The 18,666-nt window shown below is 44.4% G+C and overlaps 1 protein-coding gene across 1 annotated transcript in view; it reads left to right on the top strand.

The window, feature by feature from the left end:
- XRCC6 (X-ray repair cross complementing 6) overlaps nt 1–17,380 on the top strand; it is a 54,303-nt gene extending 36,923 nt beyond the window's left edge. The window contains exons 9-13 of the mRNA XM_077278599.1: nt 2,438–2,599; nt 3,974–4,103; nt 10,189–10,289; nt 14,865–14,978; nt 16,981–17,380. Coding sequence (XP_077134714.1) covers nt 2,438–2,599; nt 3,974–4,103; nt 10,189–10,289; nt 14,865–14,978; nt 16,981–17,183 — 710 coding nt within the window. The 3' untranslated portion in view covers nt 17,184–17,380. The remainder of the gene's footprint in view (nt 1–2,437; nt 2,600–3,973; nt 4,104–10,188; nt 10,290–14,864; nt 14,979–16,980) is intronic.
- The last annotated feature ends 1,286 nt before the right edge of the window (nt 17,381–18,666 follow it).

Raw genomic sequence — 18,666 nt, 5'->3', positions numbered from 1 at the left:
ATACCTAATCAGAGCGCCACATAAAGACCCCCCACAGGCCGCCCTGGAGCATGAGCATATCATTAACTCAAAACTGAAAATACAGATTAAACAACAACCACAAGACAGATTTCATCAGCCAAGGTATCATTTTAATCAGTACAGGGTGGGCCATTTATATGGATACACCTGGGTGGGCCATTTATAAAGTTGCATCCAAAATGGCTGACTTCAAAATGGCCGCCATGGTCACCACCCGTCTTGAAAAGTTTTCCCCCCTCCCATATACTAATGTGCCACAAACAGGAAGTTGATATCACCAAACATTCCCATTTTATTTAGGTGTATCCATATACATGACCCACCCAGGTGTATCTATATAAATGGCCCACCCTGTATAACGTCGCCGACCTGACACTGTGTGTAGGTTACTGTGCATAATCCTGCTGACCGGTTCCCTTTAAACTGCTTTAGTTAGTTAGACAGCATGAAAATATGTGCGCTGTCAACTGACTTAATTTTGCTATCTGCTGTCATTCTCCTGCGAGACTTTCTATCTTAATGTAATCATAGTGTACAGCTTGTTTTCTATGGAGCTCCACCACCAGAGTATGTACAGTAGTTACATTCCAGGAGGGGAGTTAGCTCCTAACATGCCAGTCAGCTATTTCCATCCCATTGATCTGCAGTTACGTGCTCTCCTCCCTCCCTTTACTCTCCCTGCTCCTGATAGTGGTTAGTTACTCTGTTGTTTGAGTTGGTGTCTGTGTCCATTACCTTGGTGTCTACCTGATTCGCTTAGTACTATATAATGCAGAATGAAGCACTGTGACTGTCCCTCCTGCCACAGGCCGTGCAGAATGGGCCTCGTGCCAGACATTGCATGATTGCTTTAATCCAGTAATTCACATGGACAGCTCCGCAAAACCATCAATAGTCACCAGCTGGAACAGCATGATGTTTATTATCAGACTACTTGCCATGGCTTCAAGGGCAGCGGTGGAGTTTTAAGTTCTTTTTGGCTTTTCTATTACATGGACATTGCACGCTCACCGAAGCAATTCTGAAATGAACCTGTAGCTGTTGCAACTATTTTATACACTTTCCTAATACATTTGTTTAATTTCACCAAGTGCATGCTTAAAAAGGGTTAATTCTGATCCAATTTTTGTAAATTAATTGTTGGGTGGTGAATATTGGATGAAAGTTGTCTATTTTGCCCCATCAGTACAGGGAGGCAGTATTTAAAGCTAAAATGACAGCAACGTGTCCACAAATTACCGTAGTTGATGGATTCTACAGTTTCTTCAGCCATTTCTAGAATCTCTTATATTAAAAGTGATTTGCAAGATAACGATGTTTTCCATGTATGCGTTATATAAATTTTCAGGAGTTGTTACCGAAAGTTTCTATATTACCCTTGTTTGCTCCTGGATGTGTCTTGAAGGCTAATAGAAAAGGCGGCGCAGTCCCAGGGTACGCGTATACTGAGGATTTACAGGGACTGCTCGTGTACACCGATGTAGGCATGACCCTGTCGCTTACTTTACGCTCTTACACTAGCTCCTGAGTTTAGCCAGACATCCGAGTACCCCTGTAGAGCCATTGTACCCTTATGTCCGCTTGTGTAGAAGAACCCATTTCCCCGAAAGACATACCTGGCTGCAATCATACAGCCAGGATCTGATCCATGCAGTTCGTGGTTTCAGCAGCATTGATCACTTGAGAGGTTCCTTATAAAGCTTATATACAGTGAAAAATAGAAGATTCACACCGCTCTAAGATCATCCCCAAGTCGTGGAGGACATTTGTGAATTATTTCCAATTGAATTCTATCCTGATTATTAAAATGGCAGTAATTGGGTTGTCTTGGTGCCTGTTTGTGCCGGACTGCCGGCTCCACTAGAACTTGCAGCTTCTTCTCTCTTGACTAGCTGCCAAGGCTGCTCTAACCTCAAAACTATATTAACAAGCACATTCCCTCCACAAACTTAGTAGATTATGGTTGCCACTCCAGGCTGGAAGAGCACAGGAAAAACGGAAGGATTCCCATCTTGTAACCTTCAAGAGTCAAACTCTAGCACTTGTGCTGCTCAACAGATTTCTTTCCTGAGATCTCGGTCATTAATCCAGCCATAACTTGTATTTTTCTTCAATCCAATGTATTGTTGCAGAACGCAAATTGCCAGAATACTTGAAGAAACCACCAATGTTTTGGTCCTTCCAGGACATTAATCACGGTGGTATTCTACAAATGTAACCTAAAAAACCATCACTCCAAAAACCCAGATGTAATATACACAAAGTGTTACATATAATGGTATAAATGTGAAAACCCGATTGCGGTATTTCTTCTTTTATGTAATTCTGTAATAATCTTCTCAGAACTGATGAAGTGAGTAGATGAAACGCCCGTGATGGTTGTGTACTGACCGGCACATGAATTCTTTCTCTTTAGGAAGCAGCACGTTATTTCAGGCCCTGCTCATTAAATGCCTGAAGCGACAGGTCATGGCCATTTGCAGGTACACCCCCCGCAGAAATACACCACCCCGTTTTGTCGCATTGGTCCCACAGGAAGAGAAGCTGGATGATGAAAATGTACCACTTAAACCTCCTGGTGAGAGCATTAAAGATTTATATTATTTACTTCAGGAGACAAGTAGTGAATGATAGTTAATGTGCTATAAAGGTGGGTTATTGCTTCATCATGGCCAATGCAAACATTACCGGGGGTGTCCACTTCATGTGGCACTTACTAATAGAAATGTATTGCAGGTTCAGCTCATATCTCTTCCTTTCTGTAGCAATGCCTGCTTGTTGGATCCGTGCAGCGCTCCTGCTGATGGAGGGGCAGTTGACTAGACCGGTCCATCAGTTGCATGCTCCTCCATCAAGCGCCATTTTGTAGGCCAGAGAACTTTCAGTCTGTGGAAATACTGGGATCCCTGCCGGTTTGTAGAATGGAGCTCTGCCTGAATAGTGCGGAGATCAAGCCTGCCCACCTCCACTCCATTCATTGTCTATGGGACTGTCAGAGATAGCCAACTACCCAGGTCCGTGCAGGCATCATTGACGTCTCTGTAGGTTGTTGTATACTTTTAGAAAAGTTTCATGCACATTGCTACACATGAGACACAGACAAGTAATTTCCACAACTGCCAAGTACTGTGTGTCATTATACCGCCTCTCCTCCTCCCCGGTGCACTTCATGTAGAAATATACGATAGGCGCATGGGAGCAAAGATAAAGAGCCGGTTCCTTTTCCAGCGAGTTGAAATGTTGTGAGGAGTCGGGTGCTTCAATGCAGAAAACATCCATGAAGAGAGTGGGCAGGGCAGGTCACAAGTGCTTGCACCTTTCCCATCATAAATTCAGGACTAGTGTGTACTAATATGTTCCTATGGTAAGATTGCAGTGACCTGCTTCTTCTACTTGTTGGCACAACCTGAATTTACTGCATAGCAATAAATCTCCCTGCCTGCCAATGACACCTTGTGGAGGAGAAGCACTTGAGTTTACACTGCAGATTGCTCTATAACCCTTGAAAGTCCTGCGTCCAAAGACTGTGACTAGGTACAAACATACACTACATGACTGCACTTACAAGAAGTGAGCAAATTAAAGGGTTATTATCAAAATAGCAAGCTATCCCTCCATTCAGCTCTCCACTAGTTGTGGCATAGAGCATGAATGGGGTGGGGTGGATTATGCTGCAGTTCTCGGGATCGCTGGAGGGTCTCTAGAACTGCTGGAGGTGATTGACATGTCTCTTGAGTTCATGCACATAGGGAGAGACCTGTCGGTCACCTCCGGGAGCACTAGAATCCTCCAGACTAGTCTGGACCCCAGCAGTGGACCCTGATTGGATCTCCTAAGTATGTTTTCCCACACTGCAGGTGTGGATTATGGTGGCCGGACCCCTCTAATCAGTGTCATTGTTGAAATTTCGAGATTGTAACACTAATATTTCTGCTTTGCTTTTTGGATTTAGGCTTCAATCTAATTTTCATCCCATTTGCTGACGACATTCGTACAATTAATAACCATGAGCTCATTCCGGCTAGCGAAGAACAAGTGGATAAGATGAAAGAAATTGTCCACAAGCTGAGATTTAACTACAGGTATGTGGGGGTGATGTATGTTATATGGGTAGGGTCCTATTGTGTGGCTCCTATGTGTGGTTGAAGACCTCTCCCACCAACAAGATCAATGGGCACACAAGTCTGAAGGCATCTGCCCATAAACTTCTCCTCTCATAGGGATCATGCACCTTAGGACAGTACCCTAACATTATTGGAATATATTCACTCTGGGTTTTTCCTCCTCAGAAGTTTTCAGGAGAAATTAATGTTAGAAATCTGTGCATTTTTTTCCCTTTGATTTGATCAGATCATGATTGGAACAGACTTCACAAGTCATTCCTTTAAAAAAAACTGATGTCACGCCTTTTTTATTCTCTCAGTAAGGCTTTCAAGGCCTTATTGGAAAAAATCTCTCTGTATGAAAAGCAATGTGGAGGGCCCATTAAAGTCCTCTAGTGCCAAAAAGCAAAGCAAAAAGGAGAAAAGATAAGGAGCTCCGTAGTGTAATGAGCTGAAGACAGCAGGTTTTATCTAATCGATCAGTGAGTCTGTTGGAAATACTCATCTGGTAGAGTGGTGCAAATGTAGGTCCGACCCTATGAAGGCCTCGTCTGGGCATGCAGACCTTCCCAGTAAGTGAAAAGCTGCTGCTCCGTCCGGGGAAGATCAATAGTGAAATATTCAAGCAAAAATGGTCCTCCTTCAGTATAACAGGCGCAGCTTAGATCCTCAGGAAGTGGTACTCCGCCATCAGGATAGCGCAATAAGTCATTTTGTTGAAAATATTAAGTGAACGTGTTTCAGCCCAGCTCCTGCTTCTACAGTTTCATCCCGCCATATAGTGAGGTTTGAATAAACCATTGAATTCAATAAACAGGCTATCTGCAGTGGGTTATCATGTGGATTGCGGTGGATCTCATTCAAATTCCCTATAAATAAACTACCATAACCTTAGTGGATGACCTGTATCAGCATGCTGTCAGCTTTGAGGTACACGTATAAACCAGATCAGCCAAAATAATTTACAGCATTGTTCCTGATTCAGTAGTTTTAGTCCCGTGCACCCACGGCCAGCGCCATGTCACTTCGTCTCAATTTATTATCCCGTAGAATGTAAGTCCGCAAGGACAGGGTCCTCTCCCCTCTGTACCAGTCTGTCATTGTAAATTTGTTCACTGTAAACGATATCTATAACCCTGTACGTAACCCCTTTCTCATGTACAGCACCATGGAATTAATGGCGCTATATAAATAAATAATAACCACCGATCGACCAAAGCGCTGCATGACCAGCTCTATCCTCACCTACTGTATTCTCACCCATCCCTTGTAGATTCTGAGCCTTCACGGGCAGGGTCCTCTCCTACTGTACCAGTTATGACTTGTATTGTTTAAGAATATTGTACTTGTTTTTATTATGTATACCCCTCCTCACATGTAAAGCGCCATGGAATAAATGGCGCTATAACAATAAATAATAATAATAATTTCTAAAGTTTATGTACAGATGTAACAAACAATGTCAGGCCTTGTAACTGTATCTACATAGCGGAAGCTCCGAAAGTATATGATAAAAATAATGTATTAATATTGCCAAATTGTTACAGGGAAATCTGTCATCAGATTTATTCTGCCCAAACTAGCAGGGACCGGAGCCTGTGCGATTACAGCCAGGTACTTTTCACTCTGAAATGCTCAGGTGTTTCAGACAAAACCTACATCTGAAGGCCTCAGGAGTTTTTGTCACAGCTTACTAGTTCAAATCATGATCTAGTCACTGCCAGTTTGGGGGGCAGGAGGGGGTCCTGCTGACAGATTCTATTTAACACTTTGTAGACCATAGTTTGCAACAGGAAAAGTGGGTGGGATAGTCAAGTTGCATTTTAGGCTACTTTCACATTAGCGTTGTGCACTGCACGTCGCAATGCGACGTTGCGGCGCATCAACGCATAATGTGGAAGCGCCGCACAACGGGGGCAGCGGATGCTGTTTTTCAACGCATCCGCTGCCCCATTGTGAGGTGCGGGGAGGCGGGGGCGGAGTTCCGGCCGCACATGCGCGGTCGGAAATGCTGGACACGACGCACCAAAAAACGTTACATGCAACGTTTTTTGGTGGCGACGGTCCGACGCAACTGTCGCATGACGGTTGCGACATGTGGCAATGCGTCGCACTGCATCGCTAATGCTAGTCTATGGAGAAAAAACGCATCCTGCAAGCACTTTTGCAGGATGCGTTTTTTCTACAAAACGACGCATAGCAACGTGCAGTGCACGACGCTAGTGTGAAAGTAGCCTTACATAACATTCTATACCAGGGGTCGGCAATTAATTTTCCCAAGGGGCCACATGAGAGACCGTGACTGTTGTGGAGGGCTGAACCAATAGACTGAAATTAATTGTGCTCAATATTAATATCGATATATTATAATTATTACCGTATATTATTGATAATTATATTAGTATTAATTGTATCACTTAATATTGAGCAGCCCTTTATATACTGTAAAAGCCCCCATACAGCCTCCCTATATACGGCATGAGCCCCACACAGCCTCCCTATATACGGCGTGAGCCCCACACAGCCTCCCTATATACAGCATGAGCCCCACACAGCCTCCCTATATACTGCATGAGCCCCACACAGCCTCCCTTTATACTGCATGCGCCCCACACAGCCTCCCTATATACCGCATGAGCCCCACACAGCCTCCCTATATACCGCATGAGCCCCACACAGCCTCCCTATATACCGCATGAGCCCCACACAGCCTCCCTATATACCGCATGAGCCCCACACAGCCTCCCTATATACCGCATGAGCCCCACACAGCCTCCCCATATACAGCATGAGCCCCACACAGCCTCCCTATATACCGTGTGAGCCCCACACAGCCTCCCTATATACTGCATGAGCCCCACACAGCCTCCCTATATACCGCATGAGCCCCATACAGCCTCCCCATACACAGCATGAGCCCCACACAGCCTCCCCATATACAGCATGAGCCCCACACAGCCTCCCTATATACAGCATGAGCCCCACACAGCCTCCCCATATACAGCATGAGCCCCACACAGCCTCCCTATATACAGCATGAGCCCCACACAGCCTCCCTATATACTGCATGAGCCCCACACAGCCTCCCTATATACCGTGTGAGCCCCACACAGCCTCCCTATATACTGCATGAGCCCCACACAGCCTCCCTATATACCGTGTGAGCCCCACACAGCCTCCCTATATACTGCATGAGCCCCACACAGCCTCCCTATATACCGCATGAGCCCCATACAGCCTCCCCATACACAGCATGAGCCCCACACAGCCTCCCCATATACAGCATGAGCCCCACACAGCCTCCCTATATACAGCATGAGCCCCACACAGCCTCCCCATATACAGCATGAGCCCCACACAGCCTCCCTATATACAGCATGAGCCCCACACAGCCTCCCTATATACTGCATGAGCCCCACACAGCCTCCTTATATACTGCATGCGCCCCACACAGCCTCCCTATATACCGCATGAGCCCCACACAGCCTCCCTATATACCGCATGAGCCCCACACAGCCTCCCTATATACCGCATGAGCCCCACACAGCCTCCCTATATACCGCATGAGCCCCACACAGCCTCCCTATATACTGCATGCGCCCCACACAGCCTCCCTATATACCGCATGAGCCCCACACAGCCTCCCTATATACCGCATGAGCCCCACACAGCCTCCCCATATACAGCATGAGCCCCACACAGCCTCCCTATATACCGTGTGAGCCCCACACAGCCTCCCTATATACCGCATGAGCCCCATACAGCCTCCCCATATACAGCATGAGCCCCACACAGCCTCCCCATATACAGCATGAGCCCCACACAGCCTCCCTATATACTGCATGAGCCCCACACAGCCTCCCTATATACTGCATGAGCCCCACACAGCCTCCCTATATACTGCATGCGCCCCACACAGCCTCCCTATATACCGCATGAGCCCCACACAGCCTCCCTATATACTGCATGAGCCCCACACAGCCTCCCTATATACTGCATGAGCCCCACACAGCCTCCCTATATACCGCATGAGCCCCACACAGCCTCCCTATATACCGCATGAGCCCCACACAGCCTCCCTATATACTGCATGAGCCCCACACAGCCTCCCTATATACTGCATGAGCCCCACACAGCCTCCCTATATACCGCATGAGCCCCACACAGCCTCCCTATATACTGCATGCGCCCCACACAGCCTCCCTATATACCGCATGAGCCCCACACAGCCTCCCTATATACTGCATGAGCCCCACACAGCCTCCCTATATACTGCATGAGCCCCACACAGCCTCCCTATATACCGCATGAGCCCCACACAGCCTCCCTATATACTGCATGCGCCCCACACAGCCTCCCCATATACCGCATGAGCCCCACACAGCCTCCCCATATACAGCATGAGCCCCACACAGCCTCCTTATATACCTGCAGCCTCCTACATGGATGACACCCCCATAGTTCCGCCATGCCCACCTAAACATCCCATACACATGAAAAAAAAGAACACCACATACTCACCTCGCCCCGTTCTCCGGCGCTCTGCTTCTCCCTGCCTCCGGTGCGCTGACTCTCCTCAGTACACAGCATATACCATACCATATATATATAAGTGACTTCATCACTTCAGCTGTTTCATACGCTGATTGGTGGAGGAAGTGGCCGGAGGCTCCTCCTCTACCAAAGAAGTCAGCGCAGATGGAGACAGCGAGTGGGCAGGCGGGCATCATGCAGCCCGTGGGCCTCTGTTTTCTGGCTCCTCGACTGGATGTGGCACTTTGCCCAGCTCTGTTCTATACTATTAGGGATAAAACTAAATGCAGGAAAGTTATAGGGAACCTGTGATCAGATTCATGTCCGAATCATGGACAGTATGAATGCGATTGCTGCTAGGGATGTTTTCCTTTGAAACGCTGGGCGCCTTAGAGAAAACATACTTTTAAAAGCCGGTCAGGGAACGTGTGTTGGCTGACTAGTCTGAGACCGGTCCCTGGCCGGGTTCCTCCTGCCCCGATCTTCTTGAATTACAGGTCTATCTCTAGACTGGGCGGGAGAAGCCAGCCAGGGACCTTCCTCGGACTAGTCAGCCGAGACACATAGTCCCAGCCCATCTTATACATGTGTGCCTTCTCTGAAATACCCCAGCGTTTCAAAGGAAAACATATCTAGCTGCTGCCACAAACCCAGTGTCTCATTCATGCTGTCCATGATTCAGACATGAATCTCGTGACTGATTCCCTTAACTTTTATGTGTTTGTTTTTATCTTAAATAGTAGAATAGAATATTATGTAGAATACAGCTTGAATATCACACCAATATTTCCTGATACAAACTCTGGTCTGTTGCTTCATAAAAAGCTTTCAAGGAAGGATTTCACTCCCTGACTAAATAGCTCTTTCAAAGGCAAGTCCAGCAATGCATTTACATGGCCGATTCTTTCCTCCATTACTGAGAAATCAGCGTTTGAAATTATATGAAAATGAGGCAGAATCTGCAGCCTCTGTCACTCCAGCTCTATCCCTCTCCGCACCGCCTGCTCCTGCCTTACTGACAGCCTCTGTGCTGTGTGACTTCAGGCAAAGGAGCCGTCACACAAGCAGGAGGCAGTGCTGGGCGGGGAATAGAGCTGGAGTGACAGAGGCTTCAGATTCTGCCTCATTTGCATATCAATTCAATCCCTAATGTCTCAGTAAGTGTCTAAGGGACTGGCCCTGTAAAGGGATTGCTGGACTTGTCTTAGACACTACATGTGAGTATAGTTTAGGGGGTGAATTCCTTCTGACAGGTGGATATAGCAATGTCTGGTTGCATCGATGCAAAACCCCCATTAACTATTTTTATAAAAGTCCGCAGATCCCTCTGATCGCCATTTCCAGTACTGTAAACTGTCACAGTGAGGCTTGGAAGATTAATGTTTCATTTTCTGTAAGTTTTCTTCTCTGAGGAGGGGAGGTATGCGCAATGTATTTTAACATTTGCCATTAAATATTTAAGTCCCACTTTTAAAAAGAACTGGAAATCCCTAGTAGTTCTCATTAACCCATCCTGTTCTTCTGGTCCTAGGAGTGACTCATTCGAGAACCCCGTACTACAACAACACTTTCGAAACCTGGAAGCCCTCGCCCTCGACTTGATGGAGCCTGAACCCATTGAAGATCTCACATGTAAGATAGTTTGGTCTTTACTCCTTTTTGTCTATTATTATTATTATGGACTAGAAACATGTTAACAATGTTTGACTGTCCTTTCATAGTGTCATGTACATATGTGATATATGTATATATCATAATCAAGCTGGTGCAAATTAGTAATTGAAAAAAATAATATTTTGCCAGTTTGCCTACACACATTGACATCCCGACATTTCTGCCTCTCTGAAAAGTAGGTGGGTGACGCCATAAGCAGCTTACTCTACTCAAGACTGTGCATAACAGTATCAATGCTGCATGTGCTAAGGCTTAGTGATGAGCCAACGTGCTCGGATAAGGTGTTATCTAAGCATGCTCGGTTAGCACACAAGCACGCTTGAATAGCACCTTATCTGAGCATGTTCGCTCATCACTACTAAGGTTACTATTATTTCTTTGTCTGCAGCACTGAAGCTCTGCTTTTGTAGTTAGTGGAAGCGGGCAGGAAGTGTTCCTGAAAAAGTACATGGCATCTCTAGTGTTTTCAGACAGTTATATAATGGTAAATAATACATTCTACAACTAATGTACATATGACATCACATTAAAGTGTGTGTATATATATATATATATATATATAGAGAGAGAGAGAGAGAGAGAATACCAAACACATGGGTGTAAGGGTAAAATAAAAGCCTGTTGGATATTTAGATCACCCCGAGGTCATTCATCCTTATTTTTATAGCCTTTTCACTAGGCACTGCTCCTAATAGCCAGTTTCCTACACTGATGAGGGGCAAATACCCCGAAACAGCTGTCTGTGGATGGATACCATGTTTTGGCATAGGTGGTTTTCCTATATTGGATGTTTTCCTTTATTGGATGCTGCCCTTCCTGTGGTTGTTCCTTCCTGGTGAAAGGCCTGGCTATTCATTGCTTGCATTGAGAAACACGTGATGGTGTCTCCGCGGCTTTTCTACATGCATAAAGTACAATATGTCACGAGAAAACAATTTCAAAATCACCGGGATCCGTTGAAGTGTTCCGGAGTTATGACCTCATAAATTGACAGTGGTCAGAATTGTAAAAATTGGCCTGTCAGGAAGGTGAAAACAGGCTTCTGGCGAAGGGGTTAATCAGCTATCAAGTGCCTTTATTAGCTGGAGGAGGATCGATGCTCCACCTGTGGCTGTGAACGAGTTAAATTCCGCTGTCAATCATTGATGGCGGGGTTTAGCGTGCACCATTCGGAAGCTTGTCACAAATCCTGCCCATTGTTACCCCTTGATTGCAAGGCACCAATGGGTTGTCATGACAGCCGAGGGTCCACAGAAGACCCCATGCCTGTTATTGTGAATCTCTTGTGAATGACTGCTCGTTCTATAGAGCACGGACAATCGCAGCTCAAATCTCCTAATGAGACTATTGAAGACAGTAAAAAGTAAAAAAAAAAAAAAGTTCAAATCACCCCCTTTTGCTCCATTGAAAATAAAACAATAAAAAAACACATATTTGGTATCACTGCATTCAGAAATGTCCAATCAAAATATAAAATAAATTGATCTGATCGGTAAATGGCGTAACAGGAAAAAAAATCAAAACACCAGAATTAAATTTTTTTTGGCTGCCGCAGCATTGTGGTGACAGACGATCAAAACATTGTATCTATCCCAAAATGGTATAAAAAAAAAAACTTCAGCTCAGGGCATAAAAAAAATAAGCCATCACCGAGCCTCAGATCCTGAAATATTAAAATGCTACAGGTCTCGGAAAATGGCGACATAAGCTAAATAGTTTTTTCTTACAAATTTCGGAATTTATTTTCACCACTTAAGTAAAAAGAACTCATACATGTTTGGTATCTGTGCACTCGTACTGACCTGAGGAATCATATTGTCAGGTCAGTTTTAGTGTATGTTCACACAGGGCGTTTTTGCTTTGTTTTTTTATGCTAAATTTCAGCTGCTTTTTACAATACCAGCAAAGCCTATGAGATTTCAGAAATCTCATGCACACGCATTGGTTTTTTGTTTGATTAGTATTTTGTGCTTTGCTGTGTTTTTTGGACATAGGGCATGTCACTTCTTTCAGCGTTTTGCTGCGTTTTTTCACCCATTGACTTGAATGGGTGTTGAAAAAAACGCAGCAAAAACACAGCAAAAACGCAGGTATCATTATTTGCTGCGTTTTTGCTGCTGAAAATCCAAGGACATTAGCATGGACAAAGAGAAAAAAAACGCACCAAATACGCAACAAAAAACTCATCTAAACCTGCGTTTTTGACGCAGCTTCATTCCTGCCAAGATGATCAGGTTTTGCTGCAGAAAAAAAAAGCAAAAACGCCCTGTATGAACTTACCCTTACCATATGGTGAACAAAAAAACCCACATAACTATTGTGGAATTTCACTTTTGTTTTGCAATTTCCCCACACTTGGATTTTTTTTCCCCATTTTCCAGTATACTAATTGGTAAAATCAATGGTGTCATTCAAAAGTACAACTCGTCCTGCAAAAAAACAGCCCTCACATGGCCATATTGACAGAAAAATGAAGAAAAAAAAAAGAGAAAAAAAAAGTTATGGCTCTTGGAAGAAGGGGGAGGGAAACACAGAAAATAGAAAATCACAAGGTAATGAAGAAGTTAAAGTGCATATGCAATTGTGCACAATATACATGGCAGTATATAAAGTAAAGCATGATCCATATAATGACCAATAGTTCCCTAAACTTCGCAATAGATGACTGTACCTCGACGCACGTTTCACACACTATTTACGGTAATCCCTTGAGAAAGTACTGTAGAGTGCGAAACCACATTCTCCATTGAGCAGATTTGTTTTCGTTGTAAAGTTTGCTTTAGAACTGTTCCAAGGAAATCTAATCCTAAAACATAAAGTACAGCCCAGAAACAGATGGGCACACGGTTGATTTTGAGCAGAGTTATACGCATTTTGATAGAAAAAAAAATTAGCAATTTTTTTGAACCAAGATGATCGTTTTCCCGTGCTGGTAGCTGCATAATATGCTGCAGAAGTTATGTGGTGGATTCCATAGATGGAGACAGACCGAGGCCCATTGTTACTGACAAGCTGTTCAGAAACACTGGAAATAACCCTCTGGCCATTGGCATTGGGCATCAACAACTACTCAACATGTTGTTCCAATGAAGGCTCCAGAGAACCATTCCCGGGGATGTTCAGGTGCTGTTTATACCTTGTTCTACATTTTTTGGAACCCGAGATGGTTCGGCCGACTGTTTGATGTATATGGGGGTCCCGAATAGCTAACTTCGGGGGAGATAAGGATCCAGCATGTCTGGTTTTGGACTGCCGATCCTTTTCTCTCTTAGATAAGTTGCCGTCAGAGATGTCTAGTAGCAGCTCTCTTATAGAGAGCACAAGAACACTTGGCTGAATAAGCGCTCCTGTGTATGAGAGAGCCAGCCGAGATGGCTGCCAGCTAAAGATTCATACAAAGCCTTCTTTAGCCATCAGCCATCTTCTGTGTAGGTCAGGCTTCAAAGGGCTTGCCAGTGTTTGGCTGCAGTGGTTGCATGCCCTTCCAGGGGACTAAAGCAGTGTTGGAACAGGAACAGTGGAGGAACGGGGAGGTAAGTGGTTTTACGTCATTATTTTGTAGCATTCTGGGTCTTTTTCAAATAAACTTTTAAGGACTAAACAACACTATTAAAGGGAACCTGTCACCCCCAAAATCGAAGGTGAGCTAAGCCCACCAGCATCAGGGGCTTATCTGCAGCATTCTGGAATGCTGTAGATAAGCCCCCGATGTATCCTAAAAGATGAGAAAAAGAAGTTATACTCGCCCAGGGGCGGTCCTGCTGCGGTCTGGTCCGATGGGCATCGCGGTCCAGGCCGGCACCTCCTATCTTCATAGGATGACTTCCTCTTCTTGTCTTCATGCTCCGGCGCAGGCGTACTTTGTCTGCCCTGTTGAGGGCAGAGCAAAGTACTGCAGTGCGCAGGTGCCGGGAAACGTCAGAGAGGCCCGGCGCCTGCGCACTGCAGTACTTTGCTCTGTCCTCAACAGGGCAGACTAAGTACTTCTGCGCTGGAGCGTGAAGACAAGAAGAGGACGTCATCGTAAGAAGATGGGAGGTACCGGGACCGCCCCTGGGTGAGTATAATATAACCTCTTTTTCTCATCTTTCAGGATACTTCGGGAGCTTATCTACAGCATTACAGAATGCTGTAGATAAGCCCCTGATGCTGGTGGGCTTAGCTCACCTTCGATTTTGGGGGTGACATGTTCCCTTTAAAACCATAAGGTGACAAGGAAGAAGAATCACCATTACAAGATGGCAGGCTGTGTTGGTAAAATTAAACCATTTGATTGTATGGTAAATCACTTCCTGACTCGCTCAGCCTGAAACTGTTGCGTTTCGGGCAGGAAAAAGGTTGATTGGACTGAGTGACTTCTGAGAATAGTACAAGTGTTTCCTTGAATACTCCCATAATGAAAGATAACGAATTAGAACTAAGAATAAAACACCCAGGTGAACATTAAGGTGACAGTGGAGGGGGTAAGATGTGTGTGTGATTTGAGATGTCAGTAACACCTACACATGTTTGTTTTTTTGTTTTCAATTCTAGTACCAAAGACCAACATGATAGATAATCGATTGGGTTCTCTGTCAGAAGAATTTAAAGAACTGGTGTATCCACCCGGGTATAACCCAGAAAGCAAAGCTGGAAAACGGAAACAGGGTAAGATAAGCTGATTTGATATTGCATTTGGCAATAATATTAGTTTTGTATTTAATGCAACAAGCAGGAATCTATTTAGAGGGGTATTGCAGTTAGGTTAGGTTGGCATATACTGTACATAGCATATGTGAGGATTCAGGCGCCAGGACCCTACTAATCTTAAACGGGTTGTCCGTCCTTAGGTTACAAGTCTGCAACCATGCTGTGTCTACAGACTTATACATTTTCACATCGTGTACACTGCCCATTGTGAGGATTTTCCATTGCCGTGAGCGGCTTGCACGTAACCGCAAGTATGTGATTTGCATACATGCGGTCACATGCTGACTAGATGGGCGCGACCTTTCTCAGTGCAATGTCTAGTTGTAATGTGGCCAGGAGTATGCAAATCACAAGCTGTTACATTGTTGGAATGTAAATGATCTTTCTCTGCTTGTTGATTGTTTTTCATTGATATTCGGATGGATTTCTATCCATTCAACTATCAAAGCAAGCCTAGGACAATTTCAGTCAGGACAGAGAAAGTGTTAACTGCCATCTGAATATCAAAGAAAGAAAATCACGGTGTCTGCAAATTGAGATTCTAGTTTGACTTTTATTCGAAGTCATGTGACAAGGCTCGTTAAAGGGTCAACATTGACTTCTAGGATTGCTATTTCCAATAGGTGGCACTAGAGTTCTAGTCCTTTTCCTCTCTGAAAAGACAATTTGCATATGTAATAATTTCCCAGAGGAGCATGGAAAGGCTTATAAGCCTAACATTGGAATGCCAGGCCTGGCATGTCACTCTCCACAAAGAGAGACGTTACTCCTTAGATCCCAATATTTGCACTTAAGACTCTCAGTACTACACATGGCACCAACGCCTTTATCTATTGTCTGATAAAGTTTCAGGAGCGCACTCATACCATTATGTGTCTGTATTGAATTCAGCCTGCTTAGTAGAGAGTGCTGACATTACTATGCATGGCATCTCCTAGCTGTATGCCCTCACATTATGACATTGGGATATCAGATAAGGGGAACCTATCATCAGGGGCAGATGCCTTTCCAGTGTCGGGGCAGGGTGTAGCACTGAGCTGTTCTCCAGTCATGCCCAGCACATGGGGCATGATTGGAGAACAGCCATGACTGCTCAGTGCTGTGCGTCTCCCCCGAGCCGGGCACAGTATGGTTAGAACTTGGTTTTCTTTTTTCATTGATCACTTGTTGCCTATGACGAAAAAAGTATTCATGTATTTCTTATTGTAACGTTCGGGTCTTCTCGAGCCTTGAGTCAGTGATCTCAGAATGCAGAGGAAAAACGGTCAAAAAAACGGCATAACGACTGCTGGCAAAACTCAGTGGAGCGATGAGCTTTGGTGAAGAGACGGCCAGAGATGAGCACATCGCTCCACTGAGTTTGCCAGCAGCTCTTCTGCATTCGGTGCCAGTGAGGTCAAGGCTCGGGAAGAGCCGAAATATCACAGTAAGCGAAGCATCAATCAGTATTTCTCATCTTGCCTCATTACAATGAATCCTGAATTGGAGACTGCTGTATTCCTAACATATTCTCAGAGTTATTCTCCGTAGGACTCATTCTCATGACTGTGTTTTCAGTCCGAGTGCTGTCTGTGAAAAAAAACAACAGCACCCAGACCAATGTCATTCTTTAGGGCAGAGCAGATGAGCGTTTTTTTCTGACTGAATCTGCATATGTGCAAAAAAATGGCAGCATAGACCAATTTCTCACCCAAAAATCGGATGCCATATGGAGCAATAATACAGCATCCAACGGATTATATAAGGATGACAACGGAGAAAAAAATCATCCCACTTTTCTGGATGAAACTCTGAATAATTTTTTATACGATTGTGTGAACCTGCCCTAACTGGCACTTCCCCAACTGCTCCACTGATTGCTAACCGTGTACTTCATTAATTGATATCTATGACAAACATATTTCATGGGGAATCCGACCTGACTATTTCCCTTTCAAGACTTGTTTTTGCCTTTTTGTAGGAGACGACAGCGGCCAGGCTGGGAAGAAGGCCAAGACAGAAACCTCCATTTCTGAAGCCGACCTAAGAGCGTATGTGGAGAAAGGAACATTGGGAAAACTGACCGTGCCGGTTTTGAAGGAATTTTGTCGTAATTATGGACTAAAGGGCGGGAAAAAGCAGGAGCTCGTGGATGCACTTGTAGATTACTTTAGTAAAAACTGAATCTTTATTCCCCATAATGGGAACAAGTGTAGATCTAAACATAATTTGGTATGACTTTCCACTGTTTTGTTACTAATGTTATCTGCTAATGATAGAAGCCTTTATAATTCTGCATATTAATAGCAGGAAAGTCCAATCTATATTCAGATGTAAGTTCTTAGTTACAAAGCTGAAATAAAGTTTTTCATTTTTGTTAACAGCCGGGTGCCGTGTCACGTTACCTTCCTATTTTCTGCTGTTTTGATGTTACTGAGATTCTTTCACGGATCATTATTTCAATGGTAAAAACACATCTGCCTGTTGTGCACATGGTGCTGGTTTTTCCCCACGAGTTAATAATGAAAAAGCAGCATGTAATTCTTGGAGTTTCTTCCAGAAAAAAAAAAAGCTTTTAGATTTGGACACTGACTGAATTAAAAGCAAAAAAAATAACCCTTGAAAAGCACAAAAAATAACTTTTATGTGGACTTTTTCAGTCAAAAAAAAAACTGAACATACACCAACACATACTGTTAGAGGTTTTTTTTCACTTCATAAATTTGTATACACCCAAAAACCTTTTAAAGATCCCACACCTGCGTAAACAAATCACCACCTCGCGCCTGTGCACTGTGCTCTACCCTACTGTGGGCAGAGCCGAAAACATTAGTGCGCATGCACACAGCAGTGGCGGCAAAATAGTCCCAGTACATGAGCCGGAAAGACGTGTGCTGGCGCATGCGCACTGATGCAGTAGGGCAGAGCAGAACTATGGGAGTGGAGAGTAGTGAATATTCATCTTCTTTAATAGCGGGCACACTTTTAGTCGCAGCCGCCAGCTTCCTGCAGCGATTTGGCGATAACGTATGTCCGCTATTAAACAGAATGAATATTCACTGCTCTCCATTCTTATGGGCATGGGCTCCTGTGACCTGCTCCTCCAGCCAACCCCCCCACCCCCACAGCTGCAGCCAAACTAAGCTACAAATGAACTATAAGATGCACCCCCCACTTTCCTACAAAATTTTGTAGGAAAAAAGTGCACCTTGTAGTCCGAAAAATACAGTACATCAAAGGACATGACTAATATGGTATATGAACCGACCATTGCCACATTGTACCTACTACCAAAGATACACAAGAGTACCTGGGAGACCCATCATCTCAGGAAGGGGAAACTACCTCGAAAAGGTATACAAATTCATGCAGAACTGCAACCCTTTGTTGAACTTTTACCTCATATATTAAAGAAACCGATAGATGAATGACACATTGATGAGGATGCATTGATGGCTACTTTTGATGTGGAATCCCTGTATACCAACATCCGGCATACGGATGGTATACAAGCGGTTCAATTCTTTTTTGATACATCTTCATACCCTACTATGTTCAATGAATTTCTTATTCAGCTTTTACAATTTACTCTGTCCCATAATTTCTTTCTGTTCAAGGGGTCCTTCTTTCTGTAGCTCCAAGGTACAGCCATGGAGGCCTCTTTCAC

Source organism: Ranitomeya variabilis, chromosome 8, assembly GCF_051348905.1.
Source record: "Ranitomeya variabilis isolate aRanVar5 chromosome 8, aRanVar5.hap1, whole genome shotgun sequence".
NCBI classification, from domain to species: domain Eukaryota; kingdom Metazoa; phylum Chordata; class Amphibia; order Anura; family Dendrobatidae; genus Ranitomeya; species Ranitomeya variabilis.
Note: the sequence above shows the minus strand (reverse complement) of the source record. Positions and strands in the feature narration are given on the sequence as shown.